Here is a 19,886-nt window from a genome sequence, read left to right on the forward strand (position 1 = left end):
CATTATTCCTTGTCTGGCCTTCAGGGGCTTTGGAAAATAGCTTGACCCCCTTCCTCTCTGTGGCAGCCCCTCAAATATTGGAAGACTGCCATTGTATCTCCCCTCTCAGCCTAGTTCTGTGATGGCGAACTTATGGCACGCGTGCCCAAAGTGGCACGTGAAGCCATGTCGCCCGGCACGCGCAGCCTTGCCTGTTTGTCTCCTGGGTTTCTGGCAATGCATGCGTGCGGAACGATGAGCTGTCTTTCGGGTGCACGGCAGTGCTGAAAACCAGCCTGCGCATGTGCGCTGGTCAGCTGATCGTCGGGTGTGCTTGGGCGCTAGAACCCAGAAGTTCGGCTTATCCAGAGCACGGCCCCAACGAGCGCGCTCACGCATGCGCAACAATTCCACACAACCTTTTCGGCACTTGGTACCGAAAAGGATCGCCATTACTGGCCTAGTTGAAAAAGGGGGCATCAAAATGCTGCAAATAAACGCAGCTTCCTTTCCTCAGCCGGGATCCTTCCTCAATGTAAAAAAAGAAAAGAAAAGAAAAGAGGAAGTTGGGCTGGTCTGAAGATTCTTTGGGGCTACACCTAAACCAGGAGCCCACTTTTCCATGTGCACTTTGCTCTCCATTTTCTCATCTAGTAGAATAGACTCTAAAGAAAAGGCCAGACTGCTCCTGGCGGAAGCCTGAAGCAACCAATTTATTATTATTATTTATTTTATTTGTTTATATTTCTACACCGCCCTTCTCCCAAAGGACTCAGGGCGGTTTACAGCCATATTAAAACAATTTTTACAAACACTAAAATGATTTAAAAAGAAATATTTAAAATTAGGCTGATTCCTTAAAACTCATTTAAAATTCCCAATTAAAACTATCAGGCCAGTCCTGCACGATGAAACAGCCATGTTTTCAGCTCGCGTCTGAAAGTCCGGAGATCAGGGAGTTGGCGAATACCAGGTGGTAATTCGTTCCAGAGGATTGGGGCCCGCACAGAGAAGGCCCTCCCCCTGGGGGGCGCCAGCCGACATTGTCTAGCCGACGGCACCCCAAGGAGGCCCACTCTGTGGGAGCGCACTGGTCGCCTTTCCAACTCAGTGGAGGGAGGCGAATTACCCACCTCTGTGCCATGGCTCATTGGCCAGTAGCTGTTTCCCCCTCCCACAATCACTCACCTGTTCATACACGTAAAGTCGCCGGGCCCGCTTGACCAGCGTGTCTTTGTTGCAAGGCAAGAAGGAGGCCAGGTGCGCGTAGACCCCCGATCGCATTTGGCTGTTCAGCTCCCGGGTTTGCAGCTCTATACTGAGGGCAGAAGAGGAAGAATTATTGAGCTCTGGCTCAGCCAGCTTCCCGAAGTGTAACGCCTGATGAGTAAACATGCCCCCCCCTGATTAAATCGATGCCGGTGAAATGCTGAAACCCATGGAACAAGGGTCTCCACCTCTCCCAAATAACATTTAGGAACATTTCACTGTTGCCCTCAAAATAAAATACACTGGTACTTCCCCCTGCACGTAAAATAACAATGCCAGGGGAAACTTCCTCTTCCCTGTAATCCACCATCATGCAATGGTTTATGTCTATACTCTCCCTAAGGGAAGCATCTCTGTCCCTGAGGGAGCCTCTTCTGTCTCGCTTTCCTGGAGGCTTGCAAGGCCTGACTTCTACAAGCAGGAAGGGGCCTTACTCCAGTAAGATGTTATTCATGTCTTGGTTGAAGAACTTGTGTTTGCCTTCTCTCTCCGCAGCTCTGGCAGCCTAATTCAGAGACAGACAAGGAAGAACAATTAGAATGGAATGGAATGGAATAAAATAGAATAGAATAGAATAGAATAGAATAAGGAATAGAATGGAATGGAATGGAATGGAATGGAATAGAATAGAATAGAATAGAATAAAAGGGGCCTCTGTGGCTCAGGCTGCTAATTTATTTATTTATTTATTTATTTATTTATTTATTTATTTATCATATTTATATACCGCCCTATCTCCCTAGGGACTCAGGGCGGTTCACAGGCAAATAAAAATACATATAAATACAGAATAAAAATGCAGTCTGTTATTAACAACAGCTGCCTGCAATTACTGCAGGTTCTAGTCCCACCAGGCCCAAGATTGACTCAGCCTTCCATCCTTCATAAGGTAGGTAAAATGAGGACCCAGATTGTTGGGGGCAATAAGTTGACTTTGTATATAAATATACAAATAGAATGAAGACTATTGCTAACATAGTGTAAGCCGCCCTGAGTCTTCGGAGAAGGGCGGGATATAAATGCAAATTTTAAAAAAAAGGAATAGAATAAAATAAGGAATGGAATTAGGAATAGAATGGAATAGAATGAAATAAGGAATAGAATAGAATAAGGAAAGAGCATAGTAGAATAGAATGGAATAGAATAGAATGAAATGAGTGGAGTAGAGTGGAGTGGAGTGGAATTCTTTTATTGGCCAAATGTGATTGGACACACAAGGAATTTGTCTTTGGTGCACATGCTCTCAGTGTACATAAAGAAAAAATAAAATACATTTGTCAAGAATCATAAGATACAACACTTAGTGATAGTCATAGGATACTAATAAGCAATCAAATCGTACTAGGAAACAATAAAAACAATGTAAGTTGTAAAGATACAAGCAACATGGATGTAGCCGTAAGTGGGAAGAGAGAGGTACTAGTAAGGATGAGAAGAAGAATAGTAATACAGCCTTAGTAGTTAATTTGACAGTGTTGTGGGAAATTAGTTGTTTAGCAGAGTGATGGCATTCGGGGAAAAACTGTCCTTGTGTCTTAGGAGGCAATAGTGACACTGGGCCAGAGAGGGGGGAACAGGGGAAGAAGCTGGATTATAAATTAAAAAAAAGGTTAAAAAGTATGGATTCAAAGGTAGAAAGACCATGGCCCCAATAAAACAGAACTGTGCTGATTTCAAACCAAAACTCTCATAAATCCAGCATGGTGTGAATCCTAAATCAGCACAAAGAGAGTCCTCGACGTACAACCATAATTGAGTCCAACATTTTTGCTAAATGAATTCATATTTGTGAACGTTGCCCCCTTTTACGACGTTTCTTGCTCCCACTGCTAAGTGAATCACTGCAGTTGTTAAGTTAGTAACACGGTGGTTAAGTCAACCTTGGCTTCCCCATCGAATTTGGGGGTATTCCGGGAGGCCAATCCACTGCCAATCAGCTTTTTTCTTATTTTCCTCCCCAAAAACTAAGGTGTGTCTTATATTCCGGTGCGTCTTATACTCCGAAAAATACGGTAAGGTGAAGCACAGGAAGTCCTGGACTTATTAAACTGTCCATTTAATGACCGTTCGAAGTTACAACAGCATTGAAAAAAGTGACTTATGACCAGTTTTCACACTTACAACTGTTGCAGCACCCCCAAGGTCATGCGGTCAAAATGTAGATGCTTGGCAGTTGATTCACATTTATGACGGTGGCCGTGTCCTGGGGACATGCGATCCCCCCTTTTTTGTGACCTTTCTGACCAGCAAAGTCAACGGAGAAGCCAAATTCACTGAATGACAGTTTGGCTAATTTAACGACGACCGTGATTCACTTTTAACAACTGTGGCAAGAAAAGTCGTAGACTGGGACAAAACTTGCTGCATAAATGTTTCGCTGAGCCACAGAGAGTTTGGGCTCAATTGTGGTCGTTAAGTTGAGGACTACATGTACATGGTGTGAAAACCTATCTTGAGACCCCGAGTTCCCAGCTCAGCTCAAGAAGCATTTCCCAACCTTGGCAGCTTTACAATGGCCTCTGGTGGCTCAGACTGCTAAGACAGTCTGTTATTAACAGCAGCTGCTTGCAATTACTGCAGGTTCAAGCCCCACCAGGCCCAAGGTTGACTCAGCCTTCCATCCTTTATAAGGTAGGTAAAATGAGGACCCAGATTGTTGGGGGGGCAATAAGTTGACTTTGTATATAATATACAAATGGATGAAGACTATTGCTTAACATAGTGTAAGCCACCCTGAGTCTTCGGAGAAGGGCGGGATATAAATGCAAATAAAAAAAAATGGGGGGACCACCTCCCAAAATTCTGCAGTCACCCAGGAAAGGGTAAAAGCATAGCAGAGGGGGGTGCATAAGAGCACCAGCATGCCTACCATCCCTGTCCTAATGTTCCCTTTAATTGTATTCATTTTATGTATTCAGTTCATGCCTATACTTATATATATTATTTTAATATGTATTCGACAAAATAAATAATAGCAAAGCGTGATCACATGACTGTTGGACGCCGCAGCAGCTGTAAATGTGAGCCACCACTCAAAAGGCAATCAAGTGACCGCCGGGGCTGGTACAGCAATTGTAACTTCAAGATGGGTCATAAATAACTTTTTTTTTCTTTGTACCGCAAACTTTTTTTGTTCAAAAAATTAAAAAAAAATAAAAAATACAAAAGCAAAAAAAATAAAATAAAATAAAAAGACAACACAAAACTATACAAAACATTTTTAAAAGATGCGGATTGAAAGCGCGCAAAACAAAAACACGTACTATTCCCTCCCCTCCGCCACCAGCTGACAAATCTATGGCAACACTAAAAGCTTTCCCCTCTTGCAAAATAGGTCCAAGGTTCACAAAACTTCTACATCTCTTGGCTTTGATCTGTCAAACAAGTTTTTGAACTCTGTTATAACTTCAAAGGGTAATTAAGTGACCGGTCCTAAATTGAGGACTACCTGCATTGCTTGATATCTGTGTAACTAGACATACAAAGCAAAGGGAAGTCACCAAAGCCATTAAAAATCGGAAGTTAGAATATTTTGGACTTGTGATGCGACGCCCGGAAAAATATGGCATCCTTCACTTAATCCTCCAGGGCAGGGGTGAAACGTAAAATTTGCTACTACCAGTTCTGTGGGCATGGCTTGGTGTGTGCGGGGCAGGGGGAAACAGGGGGGTGGGAATGTGACTGGATGGGCGTGGGCAACTTTTTTTTTTTTTACTTTTAAAAGCATTCGGCAGAAGAGGTTAAAGAAAAAAGGCTTTTAAAAGGCTCCTCTGACAATCCCAGATGAGTTGCCTGATTGTCAGAGGTTGTTTTTTTTTTTAACTTTTAAAAGCCTTTTTTTCTACAACCTCTCGGCCGAACAGGTTGTAAAAAAATGCTATTAAAAGGCTCTGACAATCCCAGCTGAGCTGTGCGATCATCAGAGGCTTTTTTTTTACTTTTAAAAGCATTTTTTCAGCCAAAGAAAAAATGCTTTTAAAAGTAAAAAACAACAACTGATGATCGTGCGGCTCAGCTGGGCATGGGGGGGGGGGGACAGGAATTTTTGCTACTGGTTCTCCGAACCACCCGCCATCATCGCTACCAGATCGGGCGATTTGGTCTGAACTGGGAGCATTTCACCCCTGCCCAGGGAAAGATTGAAGGCAAACGAGGTCCAGGCAGAAGAACATCATCATGGCTTCAAAACCTAAGGGACCGGTTTGGACAAAATTCAGCAGCCCTTTTTCATGTGGCTGTTGACAAAAAACAGGATCGCCAACATCCGATGATGGTGTCAGCCTCCACTCCAATGCTCACATATTTTTTGTACAATTTATATTCAGTAGTTAGAATATATTGGGTTCTTTCTGTAATGTAAAATAGTTTAAGGATGTAAGATGTATCACTGCCCTATACAGGGTAAGGGAAGAGGGCCCTTTAAGAGTGTCATCTGACATAACAGAAGGGGAGGAGTGATTAACCACTGAATGTTAGAGTGCCGGGCTTTTTCAACAGAGACTGCATTCCTGAGATGATTAACAGCTAGAGACCAGCGGAAGAAGATTACCACGGGGCCGAGAAGGAGCTGGCATTGGACCAGACCAGCCTGACCTCCTGAGGGGAGGAGGGACAAATGGGGGGATATGGAATGTTAGCCATATTTTGTCTCAGATCCAACTTTATACTGCTGCAGTCAAGATGTATCTAGTAAAAGTACTTTTCTTTATTTGCAAGTGAAGTCAAGGTGTATTCTTTCCTAGATATAATCAGAGGCAGCCTGACAGATGGATAGGGCACAAGGAGGTGAGGACATACAATACCTGAGTAAGTTCTTCAACACGCTTCATCAGTGGTTCTGGAAGCCCCTCAGGAAGGGAGGGAGGGACCTGCTTGAGGTCGGGTTCCAGGCCTGCTCCCAGGGGATCGCTCCCGTTTTCCATCTCCAGGAAAGGGCTTTCCTCCGGAGATTCACTCAGAAGCTGTTCCAGGTCCAGGTCAGTCAGGGAGTCCATGGCGGTGGCTGCCTGAAGCAGTTCGTTGTCACTCGTGTGGCCGAAAAGAGAGAGAAGAGGGTCGGGCATGGACTCCACTTCCCGCTGAGCTGGGGTTTCGGCCAACGAGGGAATGCTAAGCTTGGGTTCATCGTCCTTCAGCTTCTTGGCATCCTTTTCCTTCTGAAATTTCTTCAGCATTTCCTTGACGCTCAAGGCCCCTGAGTATTTCTTCTTCTTCTTCTCTTTGCTGGCGTTCAGAGCTGTGAAACTGTCAAAGAGGCAGGTTAACGTACACAGCACGGAGGAAAGTCTTTGGTTATAATCATCTGCTTAACAACCATTCAGAGTTACATCAGCCCTGGAAAATTGCGATCGTTTTTTCACACTGATGACTGTTTGCGGCATCCCCAGTCTCATGATTAAACTTCGGGTGCTTGGCCAGTGGCATGTAGCAATAGGTAAAGGATCCCCTCGCACATATGTGCTAGTCGTTCCTGACTCTGGGGGCGGTGCTCATCTCCGTTTCAAAGCCAAAGAGGTCTGTAAGGGTATGCATGCGGCCGGCATGACTAAATGCCAAAGGCGCATGGAACACTGTTCCCTTCCCACCAAAGGTGGTCCCTATTTTTCTACTTGCATTTTTTATGTGCTTTCAAACTGCTAGGTTGGCAGAAGCCGGGACAAGTAACGGGAGCTCACCCCGTGACGTGGCACCGGGGATTCGAACTGCTGAACTGCCAACCTTTCGATCGACAAGCTCAGCGTTTTAGCCACTGAGCCACCGCATCCCTTATGTAGCAATACCGATAGCATTTAGACTTATATACCGCTTCACAGTGCTTTTACAGCCTTCTCTAAGCGGTTTACAAAGTCAGCCTATTCCCCCAACAATCTGGGTCCTCATTTTACCAACCTTGAAAGGATGGAAACCTGGGTCAACCCTGAGCCTGGCTGCAGCATCCCGGAGTTCTGGGATTGTTATCTGCAACCTTCTAGGGCAGGGGTCTCCAACCTTGGCAACTTTAAGACTTGTGGATTTCAACTCCCAGAATTTCTCAGTCAGCAAAGCATGAGCAATGAGGAATTCTGGGAGTTGAAGTCCACAAGTCTTAAAGTTGCCAAGCTTGGAAACCCCTGTTCTAGGGGGCTTCTGACTAGCAAAGCCAATGGGCTTCACAACTGCATGATGCACTGAACAACTATAGTGATTTGCTTAACAACTGTGGCAAAGAGGTTGTAAAATGGAACAACAGAAAGTTTGGGTTTAATTGTGGTCGTAAATCAAGGACTACCCACGGAATGTAGGCAAAGGTGGCAATCATTTGATTACTGGAGCAGCCTAATACTGGATGGTTAGGCAAGACTGCGAGTCCCATCATTGCCTAACGAGATAGCCAGAAACAGTAAGGTTGGGGATTGAAGAGCTCTGCTATCCACGCATGACATGAAGAGAATGAAATTTTATATTTGAAAACCTTGTGATGCTAAGTTATTACGCACAAAGTTTCACGTTGTTCACATAGCTTTCCTTCCAGAGATATAAAAAGCCAAACTTTAATCTTTTTTTTGAGCTGCAATATTTTTGGCCAACTTTGCTCCAAATAATCTAGATGGAGATCGCTCGTGAGAATGCTTTTATTTAATAGAGCACAAAAAGTTGCAGAAGATGGCCACGTTTTGTTTCTCTCAACAAAATATTGCCGGAGATATTATGTCTCAAAGTTGCTGGAACCTCAGAGTCATACTGTCAAAGGCTGCGATATGGGCTCACACAAATGACAACATTTAAAAATTAAATTTTTAATTTAATTTAATTTTTAATTTAAAAATTAGACAACTTAGAACTACGCCAGCTTCAGTCTGACCTAAGCATAGTACATAAAATTATCTACCACAATGTCCTACTTGTCAATGACTACTTCAGCTTCAACCACAACAATACACGAGCAAATAATAGATGCAAACTCAAGGTAAACCGCTCCAAACTCGATTGCAGAAAATACGACTTCAGCAACAGAGTGGTCGATGCCTGGAATGCACTCTGTGGTTTCATCCCCAAACCCCCAAAACTTTAACCTTAAACTGTCTACTGTGGACCTCACCCCATACCTAAGAGGTCTGTAAGGGACGTGCATAAGTGCACCTGTGTGCCTACCGTCCCTGTCCTAATATTCCTTTTTTACTTACTCTTTTCATGTATCCAAATTATGTTTATACTTTTACCTGTTATCTTATATATGCTTGACAAATAAATAAAAATAATAAAATAAATAAATGACTATATCTCCACAAGTATTGCATCGGCACACATAACACTTTGCCAATGTTCATTGGGGATATGTGTGTATGTTCACACAAAATTTCATCGGAATCCTTGATAGTCGAGCAGGGCACTTTTCTGAAATCAAGACCACTTGGACATGGAATGACCCATTGCAATAAGGTTGGTGTGGCAAGCGTTGGTACATTCCAACGACTCTCTGGGTCTCTGCCTAACTAATTTTGCCCAGACTGACGAAGTTGCTTGGATGAGCAACAAACCATCTCAGATTAACAGAGATTGGTCCAGTTACCACGTTTTAACCTTTGAACATCTTTGGCCTGGATGATTGAGTCTTCATCAACCTGTTGTACAGTGGACTGAGCCTATTGTCAGAAACAGATGATCAGGAGGACTGGAATTGAGATCCCATAACGCAGCTTGAAAAGCTGATCTCTGTTGTGACCCAGGCCCAAGTAGATAGCAGGAAACTCAAGTCAGCGTAAAAACAAACAAAACAGCTGAGAATTACTTCATTCCCAGCATAGTTCAACTAAATTAAAGCAAATTCCTCTCAACACAAATTCCTCAGTCCTGTCACCAACCTTGGTCCAATTAAGGCAAACTGCAAAAGGCCTTTCTTGGCAAAAGTTCAGAAGACGCTGATACGAAACAAATGCAACAAGACTAAGCTATCAACGTTGTTTTCCGGCAAAGCCCAAACGCCATTGCTGGTCTGTTTTAAGCCTTATGGGAGGGGCCAATCATCTCTTGGCCCTACTCCCGAGTCGTCCTCTTTGCTTGAGCTGCTCTTGCCTTCTGGCAGCTCTTCTCATGCGTGCATTAGGAACAGGCTCCTCCTGTTCCTCTGCCTCACTACTGTCAGCCTCTGGAGGCTCTGGAGTCTGCGCATCGCTCCCAGGTGGCCCTGGCCCCACCTCTGCCTCTGACACAGAGCCCTCATTCGGGCCTTTCCCAGCCTCCAGGACTGACCCATGTTCTTCCTCAGCCTCATCGCTGTCTGACTCTGTTGTCAGCTCAGCAGGCTGCTGGCGGACCACAACAGTCTCTCCCTAAACTTGCACGTCCTTCCAATAAAGTTGAGTCCTCTGCAGGGAGATGATCAAGACAATCCCTTTAACTGCAAAAACCACATCTCTATGTCGAAGAGAGAGACTTACCCAGTTTTAGGAAATTTTGATTTTTTAGATTTCTTCTCTTTCTCATAGTTGTCATCTTTCTTCTTTTTCTTCACCTTCTCACCTCCCTCTTTCAATTTCCGCTTCTGTGAATTAGAACAAAAGCTATTGTAAAAGAGAGCACACGAGGCTGGCTGGGGAAATTCTGGGAGCTGAAGTCCACAGATCTTAAAAGTTGCCAAGGTAGACACCCCTGCCCTAAATTTAGTCATGACAGAAAACAAGAAGACAAGAAAAGAAACAATGCTCTCTTTCTCCAAGCATTCAAAATCTAATGAAAGTATGTGTCAAATGGATTACTGGCCAGAAATAGTCCCAAAGGGACTATTTTTTCAAGAGGCAACTGGACTTTCTTGGTTTTTCTTTGAAGATGTTTCACTTCTCATCAGAGAAGCTTCTTCAGCTCTGCCTGGATGGTGGGGAATGGAAGGATTTATATTAGTTGGACAGCTCCACAATAACACACAGCCCTTTCAGCAGTTCCAAGAAGGCTCCACACCCATTGCACTACTCAGGTGACCCGGAAGACACAGAGAAACCTCCAAGAGGACTCAATGACTCTCGAAAAGAATGCAAATGACTTGCTGCCTGCAAGGAATATAAATCCTTCCATTCCCCACCATCTGGTTAGAGCTGAAGAAGCTTCTCGGATGAGAGGCGAAACGTCTTCAAAATTTCTAAAATGGAAGTTCCCAGAGCATGTGGATCACCGACCTTAGGAGATTTCTTCTTTTTCTCCTTGATATAGTCATCCTCAGATTCGGAAGCCTGTCGGAACTGCAGAGTTCCAGAGTTGATGTAGAAGCCTCCATACTTGGTTGTTAGAGATGCTGGAACAAGCTCATCATACTGGAAAGAGTACAGAGAGACAGATCAGTCCACAGCCTTGGTGTACTGGTGTTTACAATCCCAGCAGGGCTCCAGGGGCCAATTTCCCATGAACAGAATTGACATAGCAGGCATTGAAAAGCATCATATATGCATCAATATCTTCAGCAAAACTGAGGTTTTCCTTCCTCACCTCTACTCTTTTCTCTCTTTCCTAACTAGAAACAGCAATAGCACTTACTTATATACCGCTTCACAGTGCTTTACAGCCCTCTCTGTATTGATATTGTTTCCTGATTGCTTATTTGTACCCTATGACTATCATTAAGTATTGTACATTATGATTCTTGATGAATGTATCTTTTCTTTTCTGTACATTGACAGTATATGCATCAAGACACATTCCTTGTGTGTCCAATCACACCTGGCCAATAAATAATTCTATTCTATTCTATTCTATTCTATTCTATTCTATTCTATTCTATTCTATTCTATTCTATTCTATTCTATTCTATTCTACTCTACTCTACTCTACTCTATTCGCGGTTTACAGAGTCAGCATCTTGCCCCCAACTATCGGAGTCCTCATTTGACCCACCTCGGAAGGATGGAAGGCTGAGTCAACCTTGAGCCTGGTGAGATTTGAACTGCTGAACTGCAGCTAGCAGTCAGCTGAAGTAGCCTGCAGTACTGGACTCTAACCACTGCGCCACCTCGGCTCTACCAGACTCACTTGATTGTGAAAGGTGGCCATATAAATATGATAAACCAGTACTCTTCGATATCTTCATACATGACTTAGATGAGGGAATAGAAGGGGAACTCATCAAATTCGCAGATGACACTAAGCTGGCAGGAATAGCCAACACCCCAGAAGACAAGCTCAAGATCCAAAAAGACCTTGACAAACTTGACCAATGGGCCCTATCCAACAGAATGAATTTCAATGTGGAGAAAAGCAAAGCTTTACATTTAGGCAGGAAAAATCAAAGTACAGTTTAGGCGGGACCTGGCTCAAAAACAGTAACTGTGAGAAGGACTTTGGAGTCCTAGCGGATGATCACTTGAATGTGAGCCAGCAGTGCGCAGCAGCAGCCAAAAATGCTAATGAAATCCTGGGCTGTATAAACAGAGGCATAGGATCAAGATCATGTGATAGTACCGCTTTATAAAGCCCTAGTAAAACCACACCTGGAATACAACAACTAATTTTGGTCACCATACTACAAAAAAAGATGTTGAGACTTTGGAAATAATAAACTGGAGCATCATTGGCATTCTATCTGCAATGTCTTAGAATCTGGATATTTTTCTGATTTACCTGCGTTTGCTTTACTGCTATACCTTTCAGTATCAAACTTTAACAGATTAACAGAGTTGGAAGGGATCTTGTAGGTCATCTAGTTCAACCCGCTGCCCAAGCAGAAGACCTTACACCATTTCTGACAAATGGCAGTCCAATCTCTTCTTGAAAGTCTTAAGTGATGAAGCTCCCACAACTTCCGTTCCATAGGTTGATTGTTTTCAGGAAATTTCTCCTTATTTCCAGGTTGAATCTCTCCTTGATCAGTTTCCATCCATTGTTCCTTGTCTGGCCTATGGGAGCTTTAGAAAATAGCTTGACCCCTTCTTCTCTGTGGCAGCCCTTCAAATATTGGAAGAGTGCTATCCTGTCTCCCCTGGTCCTTCTCTTCACTAGACTAGCCATGCCCAGTTCCTGTAACCGTTCTTCATATGTTTTAGCCTCCAGTCCCCTAATCATCCTGGTTACTCTTCTCTGCACTTTAAAAAAAGTGCGGAGTCTCAACATCTATTTTATAGTTTGGTGACCAAAACTGGATGCAGTATTCTAGGATGCGTTTATATTCAGTAATAAAATCTAATTTGCTAGTTGATACTGGAAAGAAAATCAAGGAAGAATATATATGCAGATTCTCTTAATGTAGATCCTGGGGAGGGTGTCTTCTTTTATCACATCTACTAATGAATCTGAGAGATCTGTGGTAGATTAGGAAAACATTCTAAGCTCACTTGTTCATCAATAGAAGCAAAATTATACCACTTTCTTATTTAGGCTGCTGAAATGAAAACCCCTTGGAGGATTGCCGGGTCTGGATTTGTTGTAAAAAAACCAAAACCCAGCAAATTCTATTCGGCTGCTGCCCCACATTTGAATGAATGCTCAAACAATAAAGGCGTTTTATTCTTTAAGTTCAACTTCTAGTCTGGCTCCAGTTCCCAGATCTTGACATTTTAATAAAGAAACAGATTTCAGAAGCCTTCACTAATCCGTGGCAGGCAACCAATGGTTGCTTGGATCAGTGCAGCTTTTATAACATGGAATTCAGGAAAAGATACAGAGTACAATTAGTCCCCAATTAGTCCATAATTAAGCCCACAATAATGGCTGTAAGTTGTGATGGTCATTAAGGTTGCCATGTGATCACCTGCAGTTTTAACATTACTTTGTGGAGATTATTAAGGGCACACCATGGTCGTTAAATGAACATCACAGTTGATAAGGGAACATATGGTACTCAAGGGGCATTTTTGGCTGGAAATCAGAAGTAAACATTGGTTTCTGGCAAAATAGTAATAATACTAATAATACTAACAACAACAACAGCATGTAACATGTAACAGTGATACCCATTGTCATCGGGGCACTTGGTATCATGTACAAGAATTTTATAAAATACATCAAGAAATTGTAACTTCCTGCAATAACACCAGCGGAACTGCAAAAAACTGTGCTACTTGGAACATTGTACATTTTAAGAAAATACTTGGTTGATACCTAGGATGCTGGCAGCAACCTATATCAACCATTAGCGCCAGACGATGATATTTGTGATAATTTTTAAATGTTCAGTTGATTGAGTTTCATGTTTAATGAATAAAAGAGATAATAAGGATAATAATAAGGATAATAATAATAAATCTCAGTCACATAAGCACAGGATAATGCAAACAGCCATACATGCATACTATGCACGGTCACTCACGCACTCGTGACGTCTCGCCTGGATTACGGCAATGCTCTCTACATGGGGCTCCCCTTGAAGGGCATCCGGAGGCTACAGTTAGTCCAGAATGCGGCTGCGCGGGTGATAGATGGAGCCCCTCGTGGCTCCCGTATGACACCTATCCTGCGCAGACTGCACTGGCTACCTGTGGCCTTCCGGGTGCGCTTCAAGGTTTTGGTGACCACCTTTAAAGCGCTCCATGGCATTGGGCCGGGTTATTTACGGGACCGCCTACTGCTACCGAATACCTCTCACCGACCCGTGCGCTCTCATAGAGAGGGTCTCCTCAGGGTGCCGTCAGCGAAGCAATGTCGTCTGGCGACGCCCAGGGGAAGGGCCTTCTCTGTGGGGGCTCCCACCCTCTGGAACAAACTACCCCCCGGACTTCGTCAGCTTCCGGACCTTCGGACCTTCCGCCGCGGGCTTAAAACATACTTATTTAATTGTGCAGGACTGAGCTAGATTTTAAATTTATGGGTTTTAATTGGGTTTTATTTTTATATTTTAATTAACGGGCTTTTAGAATAAGTTTTTTAATTGCTTTTATATTGTATTTATGTGTTTTTAAGTGCCTGTGAACCGCCCTGAGTCCTTCGGGAGATAGGGCGGTATATAAATATGATTAAATAAATAAATAAATAAATGTGGGCCAGAAAAGTAAAAGTAATGAAGTGGGATGTGATGAGTGATGAACCAGATGCCTTATGTGGGTATTTTGTGCAAACTAGTAGAAAAAACATAGCTGTGAACCTTGAACTGTTAATTCTGGGAACTATTTATTCCCAGAAAATTGCAACTTTTAAAATGCAGGCAGTATCTAGAATACCCAGTATTCCAATGTTAGATGAGGGTTCTGTTAATTCTCCTGTAACTTTAGTTAGGGAAAGAAAAGACTTCGGTTTGCTACTTACGGCTTCAGAATTATCAATGAAAGAATCTGATTCATCATATCCTTGTCCCATGTCAATCAAATCCTGAAAACGGTCTTTCCTGCGCTTCTTTCCACCCTGAAAAAGAGAAAAGATTTGATGTTGATCTGGAATTATTTGCAAGAAAGGCTACAATTCCTGCCCAGACACACAAACCCAGTGTCTCCTGCTAACGCTTACACTTGGTGTGTGCAAGTGGACTCTACAACACAATCATTACAACTCTTGAATGCCGACAAAAATAAATAGTCCACCACAGAAAAATCCATAGAGGTGGTAGAAAATGGGAGTTGTGCTTATTTTCTAAAACATGAGATGGCTAAAGGATAGGTTTTATAATCCTCGAGTTATGACCACAATTGAGCCAAACATTTATGTTGCTAAGTGAAACATTTGTTAAGTGCATTTGGCCCATTTTACGACTTTTCTCGTCACAGTTGTTAAGTGTATCATTGCATTTGTTGAATTTGTAACATGGTTGTTAAATGAACCCAGACTCCCCATTGAGTTTGTCAGAAGGTCGCAAAATGGGATTTGCATGATCCCGGGACACTGCAACCGTCATAAAGATGATTCAAGTGTCTGAATTTTGATCATATGACTATGGGGAATGCCACAATGGTGTGAAAATGGTAGTAAGTCGCTTTTTTCAGTGCCATTTCTAACTTTGAACGTTAATTTGTAATTTGAGGACTACCTGTACATTTTTTTAACTTTTGGAAAAATAAAACAAAACCCCAAACCCATTTACAGGTCTCCTTACATACTACCAACCTAGCAGTTCAAAAGCATGTAAAAAAATGTAAGTAGAAAAATAGGGACCACCTTTGGTGGGAAGGGAACAGAGTTCCATGCACCTTTGGCGTTGAGTCATGCCGGCCACATCATCACGGAGACGTCTTCAGACAGCGCTGGCTCTTTGGCTTTGAAAGGGAGATGAGCACCGCCCCCTAGAGTCGGGAATGACTAGCACGTATGTGCGAGGGGAACCTTTACCTTTATCTTACGTAGAAACAGCATCTTTCCTGGTATGTTCTGGAATTAATATGGACCACATAACACAGCAAGGGCAAAAGTCAGTAAATTTAAAAGAGGATTTTTAAAAAATCTGGATTTAAACCAAAGGACTAGTATCTTGATTCTCTGTTCTACAGTAATTGTCTTCTTCATCTGTGTGTGTATAAGACAGCAGGTAAAGGTAAAGGTTCCCCTCGCACATATGTGCTAGTCGTTCCCGAATCTGGGGGATGGTGCTCATATCTGTTTCGAAGCCATGACTCAACACCAAAGGCGCACGGAACGCTGTTCCCTTCCCACCAAAGGTGGTCCGTATTTTTCTACTTGCATTTTTACATGCTTTTAAATTGCTAGGTTGGCAGAAGCTGGGACAAGTAACAGGAACTCAGTCCATTACAGGGCACTCGGGATTCAAACCGCTGAACTGCTGACCTTTCGATCGACAAGCTCAGCGTCTCAGCCACTGAGCCACCGCTGTCCCTAAGACAGCAAGAGAAATGTATTTCTCATTTATAAAAAAAAGGCATGGTGATTCTGAAGCTTCAGCTAGTTACTGAATGTGAGTGTTAAGATGAACCTGATGGGAAGCCTAACAATCACACCAAGTTTTAGAAAAATTAAAGAAAGCTTGCCAAGGACTCTCTTAATATTTTAGAAAATGAAACTTCAGATAGAGCACTGGCGCAATTTTCTCTATGGATTTTAAATAAACACAGATAGGAAAATATTCCAGACTGGAAACCTGTCCCCCAAAATAAATTGTTAAACAGAGTGGACCTACCATGGTCCACTCAGTTTACACTCCCAATACAGGAAGCCTGGAATGAAACGTAGCTTGTATGTTTTTGACCAGAACTTTTATGGAGAATACTAGAACCAAGATTTAACTGGAACGTAGATGGGACAGGGAAGCGTACATATTTCTCTTCAAACTTCCTGGTAAGGGCTTCCGCTTTGTGCTTCTCCTTTTCTTCATCGTGGAAGGGATCAGCAAAGTCTTTTTTCTGTAGGAAAAGGGGAATGGAGAAAAGGGAGCCTGTCACACGGTTTCACAGAGAGGTCTCGCTGCAACCGTCATTAAATAGGAGTTGGTTGCCAAGTCTCTGAATTTTGATCACCTGACCATGGGGGGATGCTGCAACAGTCATAACTGTGAAAAATGTTTTTTTTCCCAGTGCCGTTGTAACTTCAGTCACTAAACTACAAGACGACAACTGCCTATAAATGATACACTATAAATGTACTGTAAAGATTGGCAGCAGCTTCTTGATTTTTTGTTTTGTTTTCAACTTTCCCCCCTTTTAGCTTTCCCTCTGATGCCTTTTGCTTACTTCATGGTAGTTTGTATTAGTTTTAAATCTTTTTTTTTTCTTCAAATCAAGGTTCTGTCTTTGGAACGAACCTATTCTCCCCCTACCACTCTTACCACAGTCTCAAATGACATTTATTTATTTATTTATTTATTTGATTTCTATACCGCCCTTCTCCCGAAGGACTCAGGGCGGTGTACAGGCAAGAATAAAACAGACGGTACAATATACAAATTTAAAATGCAGTTAAAAAACTTATTTTAAAATTGGCCTGAGAAGTAAAATATATAATAAGCTAAAAAACCCCATTTAAAATTAATTTCTAAGAATTTAAAAATTTGTTAAAATCAATTTAAGCCAGCCCCGCGCGAATAAAAAGATGTGTCTTCAGTTCGCGACGGAAAGTCCGAAGGTCAGGTATTTGGCGTAAACCCGGGGGAAGTTCGTTCCAGAGGGTGGGAGCCCCCACAGAGAAGGCCCTTCCCCTGGGGGCCGCCAGCCGACATTGCTTGGCGGACGGCACCCTGAGAAGTCCCTCTCTGTGAGAGCGTACGGGTTGGTGGGAGGCATGTGGTAACAGCAGGCGGTCCCGTAAGTACCCAGGCCCTAAGCCATGGAGCGCTTTAAAGGTAGTAACCAACACCTTAAAGTGCACTCGAAAGGCCACAGGTAGCCAGTGCAGTCTGCGCAGGAGCGGTGTTATATGGGAGCTACGCGGAGCTCCTTCTATCACCCGCGCAGCTGCATTCTGGACTAACTGAAGCCTCCGAGCGCACATATTGTATATTGGCCGGTTTGTTGAATTTGCTCATGGATTTTCACCCAGGCCTCTGCAGACCACTGACTTCGTGGGGCTGGCCATCTTTTACTGCCATTTCAATGCTGTCAGCCACCCAGAGTTTCTGAGGGTTTGGCAGCATGCACGCTTACGACCCTAGTGACCGTCACTGTCTATTAAGATGCACATTTTACACATTTAAAAATTAAAAAAATTAAAAAAGAGAAAGGCCTGCTTACCTTTTCTCCCGCAGAACTGCTTTTGGCTTTGCCTCGCGTCATCTTCAGCAGTTCCGGGTAGAAGAATTCAGGGCAGCGCTTGTGATCTGGCTCAAAAAGGGAGAGGGCGATGCGTACGGCTGCAGCGGCAGGCTCAGATTCTGGAGGGTGCTCTGGATTGGCGACATCCTCCCACCGAGGTTTTTTCAGCAAGGGGGTACCCAGGGGGCCTGGTAAGGAGGTGAGTTGCACCCGGTGGGGTTCCGTCATGGCTATGCGTTCGTTGCAGCTACTCTCAAGGCATGGTTTCCATCGCTTTAGGCCACAGGTGTAGGTAAGGGAGCGTTCACGGTTAGCACGCGCTCGGAGCTGACCGCTGAAGACCAAAGTCAATGCTGATCTTAGATTACAACTTTGAAAGTAACCTAAAGAGTCTCTGTTTTTATCCTAAACGAAGAATCATCCCATAGCAACACCTTTTTGGGGGTTAACTTCCAGCCCTTGGAATGGTGGTCACTATGCAGTCGAGCTGTGTTTCAAGCAGCGAGCGAAGGCAAACGGACAGAAATGATTTTCTGAATGGAGCAACTTTTATACAATTTCCTATGTGGCTATAAAAGTCAGCCTGGGTTACAGTACTGTGCATTAGCGGGTTTCCCACACAATGGGCTGACATAATCAAAGGACACTGAACTCATGAGCTCCAGTTTTCAGGCAAACCAGAATCCAGGCCCGTCGTTCTTCAGATGCCGATTCATCGAGTCCAATGGCCGGTAGGCAGCGTTCCTGACAGCTTCCTTCCGCACAGGTTTCTTTCTACTTGCTCTAGAGAGGGGGGGGGGATAAAAAAAGTTTCAGCACCTGACCCAGCATGGCGGCTTGCCCAAGGGATGCACAGCAAATACGATCCCTCTGCTTTCGTGTACCAACATGTTTCAGCTCGAATGAGGCTATATGGGAACTGCACGGTAAGAGAGGACCGAGGAAGCTCAGTAAAATAATCCACCACACAATACAAATCGAGCCCTTTGTGAAACTGAGCGCTGTACGGGTAAAACCTCTTTTTGGATAACGACAGATGTGATGGAATGGATGGGTGAGTCAAAGGAACAACAAATGACTTCATTCGTTAGAACATACATACACACATAGTGGGGAGAAATGGCCAACCAGTTTATTTACCTTTAGTTCTTCCCATCTGGAGTGTGTCTATTTACCAGAGGTGTGCTGGTAAATAGCAATCACAATAGCACCTAGACTTATATACCACTGTACAGTGCTCTACAGCCCTCTCTAAGCGGTTTACAAATGTCAGCATATTGTCCTGAACAATCTGAGTCCTCATTTTACCCAACTGGAAAGATGGAAGGCTGAATCAATCTTGAGTTGGTTAGGATCGAACTTCTGGCAGTGAGCAAGCTTGCAATACTGCATTCTAACCACTGGGGACACCTTGGCTCTTATGTTTAGGAACTGGCTCCATTGCTGCCACCCTATCACCAGTCAAGGAATATCATCAGATTGGCATGATAGGCAGCACAGCTCAGCTTTGCTCTCAATTGGCATGCAAAATTCCAGATTTAACAGCCAGTTACCCCCACCACAGCTATTTATTTATCCCATCGATCTGTGCGCTCCCATAGGGAGGGCCTCCTCAGGGTGCCGTCAGCCAAACAATGCCGACTGGCGGCTCCCAGGGGGAGGGCCTTCTCTGTGGGGGCTCCTGCCCTGTGGAATGAGTTACCTCTGGGGCTACGCCAACTCCCTGACCTCCGGACCTTTAAGCGTGAGCTTAAGACTTTCTTGTTCCATCGTGCAGGGCTGGCCTAATTACAATTTTAACATGGGTGGTTTTATTAGGCTTTATTTTATATTTTATTAGTTTTTTAAATTATTGGTCCAATTTTGAATTAGATTTTTAATAATGTTCTTAACGTTCGTTTCTGTGCGATTTTATCTTGGCTGTAAACCGCCCTGAGTCTTCGGAGAAGGGCGGTATAGAAATGTGATAAATAAATAAATAAAGTCACAAATGCAGCTTGTGGTGCTTTGGCTTAGTGCACCAGGATGTCATGATTTAACCAGGGGTCTGCAAAT

At 43.5% G+C, this 19,886-nt stretch overlaps 1 protein-coding gene across 5 annotated transcripts in view; it reads right to left on the minus strand.

Annotated features, from left to right (window-relative positions):
- UBN1 (ubinuclein 1) overlaps positions 1–19,886 on the minus strand; it is a 44,773-nt gene that overhangs the window by 20,008 nt on the left and 4,879 nt on the right. For 3 of the 5 annotated variants that reach the window (XM_058157000.1, XM_058156998.1, XM_058156999.1), the window contains exons 3-10: positions 17,811–18,614; positions 16,401–16,487; positions 14,449–14,544; positions 10,398–10,532; positions 9,666–9,769; positions 6,051–6,492; positions 1,683–1,753; positions 1,168–1,297 (exon numbers count right to left, since the gene is read on the minus strand). In XM_058157000.1, the coding sequence (XP_058012983.1) occupies positions 1,168–1,297; positions 1,683–1,753; positions 6,051–6,492; positions 9,666–9,769; positions 10,398–10,532; positions 14,449–14,544; positions 16,401–16,487; positions 17,811–18,059 (1,314 nt within the window). In that variant the 5' untranslated portion in view covers positions 18,060–18,614. Of the gene's footprint in view, positions 1–1,167; positions 1,298–1,682; positions 1,754–6,050; positions 6,493–9,665; positions 9,770–10,397; positions 10,533–14,448; positions 14,545–16,264; positions 16,488–17,810; positions 18,615–19,886 lie in introns of those variants that run through there. The other 2 variants (XM_058157002.1, XM_058157001.1) reach the window with 2 other exon arrangements.

The sequence above is a fragment of the Ahaetulla prasina genome, chromosome 14 (genome assembly GCF_028640845.1).
Source record: "Ahaetulla prasina isolate Xishuangbanna chromosome 14, ASM2864084v1, whole genome shotgun sequence".
Classification (NCBI taxonomy): Eukaryota; Metazoa; Chordata; class Lepidosauria; order Squamata; family Colubridae; genus Ahaetulla; species Ahaetulla prasina.